The 16928-nt window shown below is 37.2% G+C and overlaps 1 protein-coding gene across 1 annotated transcript; it reads right to left on the bottom strand.

Annotated features, from left to right (window-relative positions):
* Positions 1-449: 449 nt before the first annotated feature.
* LOC149016491 (glutamate receptor 2.8-like) lies at positions 450-8207 on the bottom strand. Its single transcript, XM_089156769.1, is given in 6 exon segments — positions 450-1013; positions 2035-2444; positions 2535-2709; positions 2711-2854; positions 3216-4537; positions 8105-8207. Coding segments are annotated over 6 exon segments (2718 nt in total).
* Positions 8208-16928: the final 8721 nt, after the last annotated feature.

Below are 16928 nucleotides of genomic sequence, written 5' to 3' on the forward strand. Positions count from 1 at the left end.
ATTTTTTTATTCAGATTCTCCTAAATAGGTATGAATGTAGACTAAATAAAATTTTGTCAGCTAGCTGTTGACATCTTTACCATTTTATTGGCAAGGCGTAGGGTTGCAATTTAAGAATTTAGCAATTATTCTTTCTTCTACTCTTCTTACATTTTTTCACTATTGATTATAGAAAAGATGCAAAAAGAAATACATAAAATAGGGGAAATGTACTATTTTTTGAATACTCATGGGGGCATGGGCATTAAGGCAAAGATTTGGGGTGTCTATGAAAAACTTCCTTTCAAATACAAGATTGATGAACCCTGGACCAAAACTGCACAAGGCAAGATCAGAATGTGAACAACTAGGAAGCTACATCTAATATGGATCCTAGAAAGAGGGGAAAAAACTATATATTCGGTCAATAAATGGTGACAGAATTAATGTTACTGTTGTGATTACAGATGTTAGCGAGGGTAAGACATTGCCCTTTGTAATTGACTAGAGGATTGCGTGGACCTCCTTGAATACTGACTTGAGAGTCTTCCAACTATGTCTTGTGGTTCAACAGTATGTTCTTCCCTAATCTCAACAAATCTATGTTGAAGTTCCATGTCTCCTACTTCAACAATGCCTTCTGTGTCAACATCATCCCTAGGTTGATTTTCCATGGGCACAACTTGGGTTTCATTGCACCTCCCCCTGAGAGCATTTGTCATATAACTGATCTTTTCTTGCCAAGATAATTGGAGAAATATGGTGTTTTGTTCATGCAGACTACCAAACACAGACAAGAATTCGAATAAGCGTATAAATAATGAAAGTCCTGAAACAACTCCTATGATGAGGAAGAGACCTCCAAAGCTTCTCAAGGTAAGCTGGCCAGTTGATGTTGAAGAACCACCTCCGCCATTGCAATTTGTTTGATCTTGTAGCCACTCTTTCTTAATTTTGTCCAAGGTCCCATCATCCGTAATATTTAAGACTTCCGATGACAAATAGGAGATCAAAGGAGAGCCTTTAGGGAAAATCTGGAAGAAATCAATTAGAAATTGTTAGAATGAACACTAAGAAATAGAAAAAACAGAAGGAACACAAAGATTTAACGTGATTCAGACACCAACACAATGTGTTGTGTTCATGGGCGAAGAAGATGAATTTTCAGTATGTAGGAAGAAGATTAGTTACAATGGAAATTTCTCAACCAATCAACAACTGGGTGTTATGAAGACTCTGACCCAAAACCCAAAGGCAAAAATTCCAAATTTCACCATGACTACATAAGAGAACATACAATGCATATTTATAGAATTTAATCTAGCTAGTAAATAGGTTGACCCAACTTGTACAACACCCAGGGCTTTACTTCCATCATATTTTTCACAAAACGGGTCACACATGTCGTGTTGGTATAGGTTAATCTTCAAAATCAGGTACAAGAATTCAGGTCACATGCGTACTATTAAGGATAATAATGGTCTTTTGCGGTCTGAGAGGGCAAAACAGGAAAATCATAGGCTACCCTAGCCACCACTATTCCATGTGTGCAAGGCTTCAAGAACTCCACTCAATCTCAACTACCTCCATGCGTGCAAGACTTCAAGAACTAGACTTAAAACTCAATTACTCAAGAGACTCCTTATCCATAAGTGGACTAGACTCAGAGTTTCACTCAAACACACAAGAGACACAGTTCATACCAAACACAAATGGGTAACTTGAGTAATTCAAACTCTAGAGTTAAAGTCCAAGATTAATGTTGAGTAGGATTCTTGTAACTATAAATATGTAATATGTACTACAGTCAATCTAAAGAAAGTAAATCACATTCCTATAGATGTAGCTAGGTTGCAGAGATCAACCGAAGCACTTAAAACTGAGTCTCTCTCCCACGTTTTTTTTTTCTTCTCTCTCTCCTACGTTTTCTCTCTCTCCATAACCCAAAAACGTCTCTCTAACATAACAGAAATATAGAAACCACGTTTAATAGTTATCATGAAAAATAAATAAATAAATAAAATAAAAAACAAGTGAGGAGATGGAGGGACTTACAAAGCCAAATCCTTCAGATGAGTAGCTGCGACCAACCGTTGTGTATCGATTACAATATGTATTGAGAAAGACTTGGATGTAAGGAAGTTCATCAAAAATGGCTGCAACTCCTCCATTACCTGTTCCATTAGACAAACCATAATGATAGCCCTCTGGAGTGGAATAATTCCTAAGCTTGGACGGTTCCAACTTCAAGTGGCTTATCAAGAAGTCTTTCACAAACGACCCATCTTGGTATCCAACATAATATCCATATTTAATTATTTCATCAACATCTGTGATTGTTGGCTGCAACTGTCGAGCTGTTAAGGTGGAAGAGAGACTAGCTGTGTAACTTTGTGTTAAGATCAGAATAAAGAATATCCATGTGACCAGTACAACTCTTGTTAAGTTGCTCTCAATCCTCTCTCCTGCAACCATTGAGATTTCATGCTAATGTTATTGATGCAAAAAGAAAATGAAAAAAAGACAGAGAAAAGGTAGTGGGTGTATAGACATACTCTGAGAAAAAACGAGCGTTAAGAACGAGTACCAGAGACTTGCTTCAATTCGTTCTCGACGTGAGATCCCAAGCTCGGTATTTGTAGGATGTTCAAGAATCCACACCACAAGCCCCATGTAGATGAAACCTGCAATTGTTAGCAGCCAAAGACCCAGGCTTAAAGGCTCCAAAAATTATCTTTCTCCAGAACTCTTTCTCCAAATTATCTTTCATTGGCACCACCATCACCACCCCAGAATCTGTATAAGGTATGGTGAAGTCTACATCTTTTGCTCGATCCATCAGAATTGATATATCCCCTACTGCTGCATCGAAATGCTGTTATGTTTCCATCATTGAAAATTGTTAGAATGATCCCCAAGAAATCACAAATTGAAACAGAAACAAAACAAAAAGAACAGAGATTTAACGTGGTCCACACACCTATTTAGTATGCTATTTCCATGAACAAAGAAGAACAGTGTTACAAGAATTCTCACCCAAAACTCTAAAGCTAAAAATCTCAAATATCTTAATGACCTCATGGGAAATCATCGGTTACATACTAATAGTTTCTAATCTGGTAAATGGGTCACATCTTTGATAGCGAATACAATAATTTGGGTCACAACATAACAAAAATGCATAAATATTCCATCATGAAAGATAATGATAATCAAATTAAATATCTCTTACTCACCTCATGGTTGACTTCACTGATAAGCTCATCATAGTCATCAATAACTGATCCATTTAGTGGGTACCTTATAAAATCATAGGAGAGACCAAAGGGCAGCCTACTTGTTATGTTACGAAATACTTCTACACAAAACCCTGTGACATTAGTTGTCTTATTAGTGATGGGGTCCCTTTCACTGCTCATAAATTGATTGAAGCCATCCTTGATTGGCACCAAAATTTTTAAGCTCTCTTTCCCATTTGTAAATATATCCCAACCCTTTGGCTTTGTTGTTGACTCACCTGGCCATATAATAGCTTTGAGATTGCTCTTAGAAGACTTGTTTAACTGCCCTGAAATGCCTCCTGTTGGGTTCCAATATCCAATCACTCTCTCTACTTCACTAATCACATTGAAAATTTCAAACGTTGAAGATTCCAACTCTCCATTAACCAAACGGAAATCACCACTCAGGCCTTTAAAACTAGTGCTCAAGATATTATGGAGAAGTCTTGAGCCAACTGGAGAGTATCCAAGACTTGAAATATCAGTTAAATTGTCGGTGTTGTTCACACTCAGGAAATGAGGATCCAATGCTCCAAGTCTCTCTACTGCCATAGCCAGTGCCCAAACCGTATCATATGCCCACAACCCATAGAGACCTGGCTCAAATATTTCTCGATATGACTTGCTTGATGAATAAAACCTTTTATTCCATCCGACTTTGAATTCTTCAAGCTCCCTTGACTTTGGAACATATGGTCTTACACCCAGTACACCTTCCATTGAATCAGTAGCCTTAGAATCCATGGGAGCCAATAAACTTGATAGCCCATCAGTCACAATCCAAGCATAACCTTGGCTCATCATTCCTGCATCCTTTGCATTAATAAAAAGCTGAGATCCTATAGAAGAAGACATGTGGACAATGAAAACCCTAGTTTGCATGGTTTTTAATGTATTGAGCTCTTCTAATATTTGCTTATTAGTTGCATTAAGAGAAAAGATACTCCTATATGGCACGTGTATATCAATCTCTTGGAAGGCATCAATGAAATAGGGTATAACCCCATTTCCATAAGCAGTATCTTCATATATCAGAACCACTTCCTTCCATTCAAAGGTTTGGATAATGCTCGCAATGGCTTTAACTTGAGTTGACTCATTAATTGCTGTCCTTATAAAATATGGACTCTTAAGTGGAGAAAGAGAAGGACTTGTTGCAGAGAAAGACACAATTAGCACTTGAGCTTTTTCTCCAAGATCAATCACAAATGAAGCTTGAGTTGATTGTTGTGGCCCTATGATTGCTTGTACTGCTACATCTTCCATCAAGTATAAAGCTACAATTATAAAAATTAGTCAGTGAAGAGGAGTGTATAAGAAAGCAAATTACTATATATAAAACTTCCGTATTGCAACAAATTGCATGAGCTTGAGAGAAAAAAATTATATATGTTTGTGTGGAGTTGTTCTGTGTAGAATAAAAGTTTTGACTTCTCTTAGTTAAAACTGTTTCAAAGCTTAAACTACTAGGATTGTTTGTGAGTCCAGATCCTCTCCACCTAGGCATGCTGTCCCCCCCCCCTCCCCAAATCACTCCCACTGTCACACCAGGCTTGCCTATATAGTACACGGGCAAGCTTGTGTCGGCCCAACTTTGAGGGTGGGAGGATAGGAGGATGACTTCCCGGGTGGAGAAGATCTGAATTAATTGTTTGGAGGTGTTTCTTTTCCTTTACGTCAATTTTTAGGCCGAGGCATTTTGATATTTTTCTTGAAGTACGGCTTTAACTATCTTATTTTAGGGGTTTTAATTTTATTTATTTTATTTTTTAATTTTTCTCACTTTTATTGGGCCGACAATCTTGTTTGCCCACTTAAAGTGAACAAATTTATGAACTTCAGAAATTGCAAAAAAACCTAACGTTAACTTTCTAACTTTTACTATTAAATTTTCACGTGTTAAGACATAAATACCCCTCATCCATAAGAATGATCAAAATACTCTCACTCAATGAGTCAATGTGTATAGGTCCCTTCATCCCACCTTCTTTTTACACCTTCTGAATCTCACCACCGCCGGCGACCACCACTCCTCTTGCCGGCAACCACGTTCCCCACCTCCCCCTCACTGTTCTTTAACCCTCAACGTGGAATTGAAGAGTCTCAACATAATAAACTAAACGAAAGAGACTGAAAAAAAAGGTTTTGAGGAATCGAAATGGTCAAGAGCAAAAAATTTCATTTTCCTTGAAATAATCAAATCGGTGCTTCTTAAAGAAAGAAATGACTTGTGCTCTTGAAGGTTCTCAATTCTCACAAGCATCTTCATTAGCCATTTAATCAGAAAGAAAAGGACGGCCCAACACCGAGATGCAACCCTTCTGTTTTCTGAAATCCATCTGAATTTTCACATTCTCTATTTATATTTTTTTCTGAATAGCTTTATGGCGAAGTGACATTGATCTGAGTTTATGGCGTTCACTGTGAGTAGCGGAACCAATTAATCAGATCATCATTTTGAAGTCTTGATTTTTTTCTCTTCTGTAGGAAAGGCTTTTGCTTTCTTTCTTTTTTTCTTTTTTGAAGCTTTCAATCCCTTCCGGAGTTCTTTTTATTTGTTTGGGGCTAGTGAAACCCAAAGAATCCTACAAACCCTAGACCATGAAGGGAACAAGGGAAGAGAACGAAAGAACGAAGAAACAACATGGAAAAATGGCCTGGATCAACGTGGAATTGGAGAGTCTCAATGTATTAGGAGGCAAGGGTGGTTGATCGAGATCGTAGAGAGCAGAATCGGTGGGAGCGAGGAATGTAAAGGAGCTTCCGGAGAGGATTTGGTAGTGTATATCCGATGTAATCAAGGCATTGCTGAAGAGTTTGTACCCTCTTGATCTAAGATCACTCATCATTGCCAATAATTCTCGTTCCATGACTCCATCGACAACGTTGCAGAGAGTGAGGACCAGGACAAAGCAGATCTTTGGTGAGGTTGAACGATCTGAGAATTGATGCCATCGATCGTAACAGATAGGGACAATTTCTTGGTCCTTTGATCTTGCTAGGGTTTTATTCTAGTTTCTTCTTTAGTTTCTTAAAACAACTTATGCACTCCACTTCGAAGCTAAGGGCTAGCTACCTTACCTTGGTTTTCGGAGACACCGTGGCCATTGCTTTGATGAATATGAGGAATTTTACCAAAGAGAGTATGGGGTGATTTTTTTTTTTTTTTTTTATTTGGTGGAAAATGAAGACTGTATTTATTTAACTGAAATCCGTGTGGGATCTTACACATTAAAAAGTCAAAGAGCAAAATTCAAAATAAAAAGGGGCTGGATGGAGCATGGGGATTGCAATCTATGGACATATTAGGTCCATCAATTTTGGCAAGATGAATATTGAAGCTACACTGGAAGGAACACTTGTTGGATTGCAGCAGGAATCAATGCTGCGCAGGATCTGGGATTTGAAGTGGGAGAAGTCTGGAGTAACTAGTTGGCACTAGCTAATCTCCTACCCAAACCCATTACCTCTTTTTGGCCTTTATCTATAATAGGTAAGTTAATGTAGCTAGCTAACATAACACAAGCTATTAGGTTTGATGTATTCAATGGTTTAGTAATCTAGCTCTAACGGCTTCTTTTGTTGGCATCGAAACAAATGACCTACAATCTTATATATGTAAGTGTTTTTAACTAATATAACTTTTTATTTCTATTTAAAAAAAAAAAAAAGGAAAGAAAGATAAAGGGGGGGTGGTGAAAAGTGGTACACGAACCAATCCTAAGAAAGGGCCGCTGATCTGGCAAGTTCATCAGCTGCAAAGTTTGCTTGGCGAGGGATGTATGAGAATGAACATTTTGTAAAAGATGCTGCAAGTCTGCGGATATCTGTAATTAGGTGAGAGATATTCCAGCTTCTACAGGATGTTGGAAGCGTAAGAAAGAGAACAAGCGATTGGTTGTCGCTTTATGTGGCAAATCATCCGGTTGGAAAAATTGATAAAAGCCTAATCTTCAAGGTGAGAATGGCTATGAATACAATCAAGGGACGGTGAGGGGGAGGTGGTCACCGACAAGGGAAAGATTGGTGGTTGCAGCGGTGGTGAGGTTAAAGAGAGACGTTGGGAGGGAACTTGAAACTAGGGGCAATATAGTAATTTGAGTAAGGTAAGGACATTAATGTCAGATCACATTTCAGTTTTAACAGTAAGAGTTAAAAAGTTAACGTTGGGTTTTTTGTAATTTTTGAAATTCATAATTTCGGGCCAACTGATATAAAATTCACTTAAATGGCAAACAAGATTTTGGGCCTAATATAAGTGGGCCAAATGAATAAATAATAAAAAAAAAACCCTTATTATATTAGTCCCTCCCTCTCTTGATAATATATATATATATATGTCTCTCATATAGAAGAACTTACCATCAAAACTTTTCGTGTAATCCCCGGATGGATGCACCCTCCCAACTCTAAACTAGGAAAAGGTTTCTGGAAATTTCCTTCCCTTTGAAGATATGGTTCTTGTCTTCTTTCAGATGGTTATGCATTAATCTAGGGTTTACATGTCAGGAAATCCCCAATTTATCATTATTTTAGTATCTTCCTGAGGTCCTAGTTTTACTTTTGAATCCTCATCATTGAAAAAATGGAAACTTTGAATATCATGGATTCAAAGACATGAAGAAAAACTGAGGTTCAGACATGTGTAGTTGCATATAAGAAGCACTGGAAGCTAGGCTGGGACAATAAAACTGCCACCTTATAGAATGTTGGAGATAATTTTTTTTTTCAGAGTACAAAGTCATAAGAGAAAGAAACCAAGTTTCATACAAGTTAAGCAAAGAATCAATGGAGAGAAACTCAGAAAACCTAGCTTTTGATAATAAATTGGGTAAGTGAAGTACCTGAGGATGTTGCAGTTACAACATCATTTTTGGAATCCATGGTGTGAAGCACAAGTCTTGTTGTATAATTTGCATTAATGTCATAAAAATCAGATATAGCCATAGAGATGCAGCTCTCTGCAATCTCTCCGATGTTTGATGATAAGTCAAGAACAACTCCTACATGAAAGAACGCTGCTTGGATTCACACTTACATTTTGAGCAACGACGTTCTTCTTGAAAAAGAATGAATAAAAGATTAAGAAAGAGAAAGAGAGAAGAAACTTTAGTTTCACCATTAAGGAGTAGTACTATAGCTAGAGAGCTTTGCCTTGTGATTTGAAATCACTAAATCCATACCTCTTTTATATAGCTTTAAACACCAGGTGCAACAGTGGAAATTAACCACAAGGTCACTTAAATTTCATGGGAGATTAGATCATCACCCAAGTGTCCCGAAGTTTATGGAAGACGAAAGAACAACTATGAATGATGAATGGGATTAAACTACACTGGTCAATGCCTCAACTCACTGGTCAAGCAAGCAAGATTACTTCCAAAGCAGAACAACGACTTAAGCTCTAAGTTCTTGTCCAAGGAAGAAAAATCTTCAAATTATTCAATTTTCAAGTCTGATTCTGAGAGATTCAAATCTTGAATGGTCAATAAACTGAATCAGAAATAAAATGTTGGAGCATACCATTTCAACTTTTCATAATTTCAATCACATCAACTTCACAGTTGACTTGGAAGAGTTCTTAAGGATGGTATAATATCAATTGAATTAAGAGCAAATAGCACCTAGCACTCAAAATGGAGGCCTTAAAGTATTGACCCCCCCACTTTATGTTTAAAAAGCACAGAGACCCCAAAATTGAATTTTCAATAGATATATTTGTCAAATTTAACACTGAAAACTAGTTAAATCACTGTTTATTTTGGAAAACATCCCTATAATAAACCGTGTCTGAAAGGTTTTCAGTGACAAATATATCTAATGAAAAATCCAATTTTGGGGTCTCTGTGCTTTTTAAACATAAAGTGGGGTGTCAGTGCTTTAAGGCCTCCATTTTGGGGTGCATGTGCAATTTGCTCTTAAAAATTAATTATTCTACTTTGAGAGATCTTACAGATTCTCTCACCTCTGAAGAACCAAACCAAGTGGTAAAAAATAATAACAATAAGATTACAAATTTTTTGCGTAATTACCATCCAATGTGAAATCATTGTTAAAAATATATCGGGTCATTTGATTGTTCATAACATAGGAGATCTTTTCTACCAAAAAAAAAAATAAGAAAAATAGAATATGCTGATTTTCTTTGACTGTTGGTAGGGAATCTTGACTACTAATTTAGGTAGTTTAATACCCTAATGGAAAAGATGTAGTAACTTCTAATAGTTGTGGTCCTCCTCACAAGACACCAAATTTGACTAATGTCAAATTTGGTGCTTCTTCAGCCATCTTTGTTGACAAAGAGAAATAAACATGTGTTAAAGGAGGCTAAAGGTCTTCTCTTCTTATCTCCTTATAAATGCAAATATGTAAATGTCAAGATGCGCATGAGGAAAAATGAAATTAATGTGAAAATTTATTTCTCTCTTAATTATTCACCTCCCCATCTATAAATAGATGGGAGGTTTGCCTGAGATAAAGGCAAGTGAAAAATAAGTGAGTGAGAGAACTCATTAAGTTCAGCGTTATGTGAGAGCTGAGTGAAGTGCTTTTTGTGTTGGAGTAGTGGGTTAGAAACTCTGCAAGGGTTGAGAGTGTGAGTTGAGAGAGGGTGTACATGGATATCTAGTTTTGGATTTAGGGTTGGTTTTGATTATAAATCCAAGCACTATTCAAGTGTTGTGTTTCTACTTTCTTACAGTGAAAGGTCCCATTACACCCGTGGATGTAAGCAAAGCCAAACCACGTATATTGTCATGTCTATGCTTCTTCTTTTTTGGTTCGGGTCATCGGCGGCCCTGCGCCCGTTCATCCTCGGGGTGCGCGTCCCGGGTCGCCCCCTCTCCAGTGGTCTTCCCTCCCCCCCTTGCTGTCTTGTTTCTTTTCCATAGGCAGGAAAAGAGTGAACCGTCTTTTGGTATTTTTCCCAACACTAATCGTGCTTCAGTGCTGCGCAACACTGAGCTGCAAATGGTGAGGATGAAATCTTGTGGTCAAGATCGAATAAAAAAGAAGGGTGGTCGAGACTTTGAATCCCAACTGTAGGCAGCTTAGTGCTGCGCATGCATTAATTGCATAGCACTAAAGTTGAGCCCAACAACTTCACAGGAGAAAGTCTTGGATATCAGGCTTCTAGTCAATGGTCTTCGTTGGTTTGATTTTGGTTTGGTTCTAAACAATGATAGCGTAATCTGATTAATCCAATATAAGAACGAAGTTGATTCTTGAATGTGTATGATTTGAGGTTGAATTGATGACTTACAGAAGGTGAGTTGTCTGTTTTATTTATAATGATAGTGTTTGAGATTTAAAAGATACAGGATTCCTTAAATAAAATGAGTTTTACATAACAAATTTTTTTTGAGTATCAGAATACCTAGCTCAATCGGTGTCAATAAATGCTAATAGGAGATTAAGGCTTGTCAGTTTTAGACAAATACTAGCTCCAATAGTAGACTTCACATATGTAAGAATATGTTTGGGGTTGCCTAGTGATAAGATTGTTATTTTATGTGATCGAAAGTAAAGGAGAAGAAGAAGACACGAGAGTTAGCGTGGTTTGGTGTTTAACCTACATCCACGGATGAATAGCAAGCTGATGTGGTTTTCTATTGAGGATGTAATTGATGTGTACAAGTTATATATAGATAAGCTCTAGAGTTTTTACCAATGTACAACTCTTTTAAGTTTCACATGGCTTGGGTAATTGTACTAGTTCCACTGTTGAGGTATTGTACTTGAGATAGAAATCTTTGGCTTTGGATAAGATCCGCCGCGTTGGTCCATTAAACCATCTTGAGATGCTTTGCTTGCAAAATAAGTTTCCTTGTTTATCTTCTTAATTCTCTCATGCGACTTGCTATGAGAGCATCCATGTAGGGCACAATTAGGGTTTCCAACATTCCCCCGCAAGCTCGACGGGAGAGAAGAGACATTGAGATTGGTAAGGAGAAGAGTGAACCATTGATAAGCAAGTGGCTTTAAAAAGATATCAACCACATGATCTTTGATAGAGATAAACCGAACTTCCAACTGCTATTTTGAGGCCTTGTCATGCACAAAGTGGTAATCAATCTCCATGTGTTTGGTGTGTGCATGGAACACTAGATTTGTTGTTAGGTATGTGGCCCCCACATTATTACACCGGGGTAGTGGGAAGAAAAATGTGCAATTACTAATGCCAGGTGACTTTGGCAGCCACAATTGCTAGGGCTTTGTATTTAGATTCGCTACTAGACTAGGCCAATGTGGCTTGCTTTTTGGAACTCCAAGACATCAGATTTTGGCCCAAGTAAATAGCAAATCCACCCATCAATTTGCAATCATAAAGGTAGCTAGTCCAATAAAAGTAAAAGTAGTATACTGTGCGCCCCCCACAATACTTTTGTTAAACTGGGATCTTCGAGAGGTTCCCCCGTGAACCTACTCAACTGATTGGAGGTAAAAGTTGGAGTCTGAATAGGTTTGTAGTCTATCATTTTTGCCTTAGCCTAAAGATTAGAGATATATTGAGATTAACTGAGGTGCAGCCCATCAAGATTCCAAACAACCAACATGCCCAAGAAAAATCACAGTGACCCCATGTCTTTGATAGCATAAGTAGACCCAATACTCTTGATAAAAGAACACACTAATTCCTCATTGCTACCAATAAGAATGAAGTTGTAAACATAGATAAGGATATAAAGTGCCCCAAGGGATCCTATATAGATAAAAAGAGAGGTGTTAGTCTTGGAGCCCTGAAAATCATATTCCAAAAGAAAGGTACTTAGCATATCAAACCATGCATGTGAGGCCTGCTTAAGACCATATAGAAAGCAATGCAATTGACACACATGATACAAACGATGAGAATCAACAAACCCTGGAGGCTATTTCGTGAAAACTGTTTCTTCAAGGAACCCATGAAGGAAGGCATTTTGAAAAACATCTAGTTGGCAAATCGGTTAGGACTTAGAAACTGCATTAATAGACAACACCAACTGAATAGTCATGGGCTTCACTATTGGGCTGAAAGTCTCATTATAGTCAAGGCCCTCCTATTGGTTAAATCCATCAGCAACCAAGCGAGCTTTATAGCGGTCAATAGAGCTATCTGCCTTTCTTTTGATTAAAAAAACCCACTTATAACCAATAATATTTTTTTCCTTGAGGAACAAGAGACCAAGTGCCATTGCAAAGTAGGGCATTGATCTCCTCATCCATGGCTTGACGCTAGTGTTGGTGCTTATTAGCAATAATAAAACACATTGGTTCAGTTTGGGTAGGATCCATAGGGGTAGAAGTGGTAGTGAAACTCTTACAAGGGAGAGTCCTAGTCTTGGTTCAAGTGAGCATAGGGTGGGTGTTAAGAGGTTGAGGTTGAACAGGAAGGTCCACTAATTGAATTTGAGGGCTTTTTGTGGTGGTAGGAGACTCTCGTCTAGGAGTGTAACTGCCCGATCTCCATGTAAGGAGAAAGTCATTATTGATCAAATATCGACGATACTTAGGTAGTGAACCCAAATACACTAGACATTGTGAATAAATAAAATCCACTAATAATACAGTAGATCACAGTGAAATATATTCAAATATAAATCTAAAACGCTTCCATGAATTGTCTCATAGTTTTAATGAAATCCAAGTAAACATCTAAATGCCAAGAATTACAACTAATGAAAAATTTCAAAATTTATCTATCCTAATAAATGTAGTAGACATGATCATGATCTTCATCCTCTGAATATCCATCATCCATTTGATCAAGTCCATCATTTGTAGAAGTAAGGGGGTAAGTTTTGGGAAGAAACTCAGCAAGTACAACCTAACACATATTAACAGTTTCCTTTATTTTTGTACTTGATATTTAATTAAATAATAATCTTATACAAATAAATTAACTAACACGCATAAAAGAGAAAAATAAAGTCAAAACATATCCAATGATATGGATGAGACTCAATGATGCTACGAAGATATAAATAAACCATATCCTCGCTAGTCTAGGGTTGATAGGATGCCCCATGCCATTACATGGCCTGCGCGCGTTACACAGTCCAACATCCATCCACCCTAACCCAAATGTTTCCAAACTCAATGTATGTTCCATGCGTTACATAGCCCTAACATACATTCTCATTCAAAAACACAATTACCCTCCCATATGCATACATGGTTTAAGGTCGATAGGATGTCCCATGCCGTTACATGGTTTGTGTGCGTTATACAACCTTAACATACATTCTCATCTAAAACACCTACTAACTCAACAACACATAATGCTAATATGATCATAACATGTCTTGATGAATAATATGCAAACAATGCAAGATCATATGGAAAAGATAAATTTTCGATATAATCCATTATCAAATCAATGCATAATACAACAATAAATAACCCAATAAAATACTATTCTAAAGACAAATTCATGCTTATAGAACATATCAGTAAATTCAAGGAAGAGATAAATTAATAGTAGATCATGATAATTTCATCAAACAAAATCTAAAAGAAAATACATATTTATGCACTCAAAGACAAGATACTAATAAATCAAGATAGACATAATCTAAAATGTATTCATAATCAAAGATCAAATTATTAAATAAAAAGAATAAATCATTTAATAATAAATTATGTAAATCAAACATCTAAAACATAATCATAGCATCCTTGTCTTTTGTCTCTATTATTGGTTAACCAATATGGGTTCTCAATTCTCTTGTTTAATATACTCACCATAAATCCACATTCTCACCATCTTTCTTTTTCCCCTCAATATTCCTCAATATTCTCTCCTCATAAATCCTTGTGTTTTGACCATCTATTTCTCTTTCCTCTGAATATTCCTCAATATTCTCTCCTCCTAAACTCCCACTTTTTTTGTTAATATCAAAACATGAAATATAATTTATGCATCGATGAGGCATTGAACCCTACTCTTTCTTTATTTAAGGTGATTGTTAACTCTTTAGGTAATTCTCAACTTATGATTGCATTTGGCAAATAAATTCTAGTAAGTATGTTAATCTCATACCAGTTCGGCCTTTAACCGTAATTATCAGAGTATCAATACAAAATGCCAAGACTACCCATATGCTTTAGTTATGGGTGTTACATTCCTCACCCCTTATAAAAATTTCAACCTCGAAATTTCAATCATAGAAGATCTGAGAATGTAGAGAGAATACATAGTTGCTCAAAAATTGAAGGGCTTGATGGCTCCTTCTGCACATTTATCTATCAGTCTCTTGATTCCTCGATGTCTGACAAAAAGTAAGAACAAGATCAAAATGTTGACCAGGCTGGTCAAATGATGGAGCCCATAATGCATCTTTGGGCCTAGGAAGTAGGATTAATTACCTTCATTGCGAAAGAGATGAGGATATCTGGTCCGCATATATTCTTCTAGCTCCCAAGTTGACTCAGAAACACCATGGTTGTTCCAGTGTACCTTCACATATGGAATGGTACGCTGATGCAACACTTGTTCCTTACGGTCTACAATCTCCATTGGTATTTCCTCATAGGTCAAGTTCATGTTTAGTTGGAGTGTTTTATAGCTCAAAACATGGGACGGATTTGGCACATACTTGCAAAGCAAAGAGACATGGAAGGCATCATGAACATCCGATAAAGTTGGTGGTAAGGCAAGTTGATAAGCTATTGTTCCTACCTTTTTTAGAATTTCAAAAAGTCCAATGAATCTTGGGCTTATATTGCCCTTCTTCCCAAATCTATTTATGCCTTTCATAGGTGAGACCTTCAAGAACACCCTGTCACCAACCGAGAACTCCATCTCCTTCCTCTTCATATCTGTATAACTTTTTTGACAATCCTGAGCTACCTTCATTCTCTTCTTGATCAAGCTAATCTTCTCTTGGGCATCAACAATTAAATCTAGACCAATCACCTTTCCTTCCCCAACCTCATCCCAATACAGTGGAGAGTGACACCTTCTACCATAAAGAGCCTCGTAAGGAGCCATACCAATGGTTGTTTGATAATTGTTATTATACGCAAACTCCACTAGAGGTATGTATTTCTCCCAACTCCCTTTAAAATCTAGCACACAAACCCTTAACATGTCCTCAATGATTTGTTTCACCCTTTTTGTTTGCCCATCTGATTGAGGGTGGAAAATAGTACTAAAGTTTAACTTGGTGCCCATTGCTTCTTGGATGCCCCTCCATAATCTAGAGGTAAACCTAGAGTCTCTGTCTGATACTATTGTCAAAGGCACACCATGCAACCGAACAATCTAGTCAACATACACTTGTGCCATATGATCCACAGAATATGACATGGAGTAGGGCAAAAAGTGGGCCGACTTTGTCAGGTGATCGACTACAACCCATGCAGCATCATGTCCCTTTTGAGTCTTGGCTAAAGTAGTTATAAAAATTCATCACTAGGTCATGTTGCTTGGAAAAGCTTGATATTCCTCTTGCAGGGCAAATACCCATTTGGAATCTTTAGATGTCATCTTGTATGGAGAAGGCCAAGGTATCTGACATGGAGGGAGCCCGGAGAACCGAGTGACATGAAGGAGGGAGGATCAAATTCCCAGAGGAATAGTATTGACTCGACTTCTAAGTAGCTTATTTGGAAAAATGCAAAGTCATCTAAACTCAATGATAGAAAATTATCACTAACACCTCTGGTTTTGAAAGGAGGAAGACAGTTTTGCTCCACTTTACCTTTTCTTCTCCATTCCATCCAAACCCCCCACCGACCCTGGCCCAAGGCCCCAGTCTCAGATGCTACACATCCCAACTATAGAAACCTCATCCTTACAGCACAGTCGAGAAAAGTAAAACTAACAAAGAAAATCGAACCATCATAACCCCAAGACTTTTCAAACTTATTATTGTTTGATCAGGATAAAGGGTATGAGTTGCTTGATAGCTGTGAAGACGAGGGAGAAGCCTCAACTGTCGCCAAATCCTTTGCCAAATCAAACTCAAAGTTGTTTTCCTGATTTATATGGGTATTAATATGGTGATTACTTGTTGTATCCATATCCAAGCTATTACCATGCCAAGGGGTGTAAACAGGTCGATTAGATTAATTTATATTGAAAAGTAAGAACTACCATATCCACATCCCATTATATTTGAGCACAGGTTCAGCTCATATCTCATTAATTTTTGGATGGATTCGCCACCAACCAAATACAGCATGACAATCACGAAGCCTGATCTTCCTTTTTGTATGTTTCAATAGAAAATCTAGAAAAATATTCACATATCTTAAGTTAAAATTTTACAAAAATAAGAAAACAAATCCAGTCAGTAACTTAATTGGATAATTAGTCACTTGGATAATAATCGGTCAAAAATGGATATTACCATAGTTGCATCATATTAGTAATTGATAGGATTCGGATACTCCTAAATTGATACGAATGCAAATTCAAAAGCATATTTTGATTATCCATTTACAGCCTTGACCATACCTGAATTTACCAACTATGACTTACATAGAATAGGGAAAGGAAATTTTGAGCACCACCCTTGACTTACCCCCTAAAATTAAAATTAATGCCACCCCCTGAGTTACCAAATTTATCAATCAAACCTCCTATAGGGAAAAAATATATCAATGACAGTAAGCAAGTTGAATTTTCCAAAAAGACAAGAACCCCCTTGAACGGAAAAAACCGCACTCAACTCATCTTCCTTT

Source organism: Hakea prostrata, chromosome 5 (assembly GCF_041222555.1).
Source record: "Hakea prostrata isolate BN-2017 chromosome 5, UWA_Hpros_2, whole genome shotgun sequence".
Taxonomy (NCBI): domain Eukaryota; kingdom Viridiplantae; phylum Streptophyta; class Magnoliopsida; order Proteales; family Proteaceae; genus Hakea; species Hakea prostrata.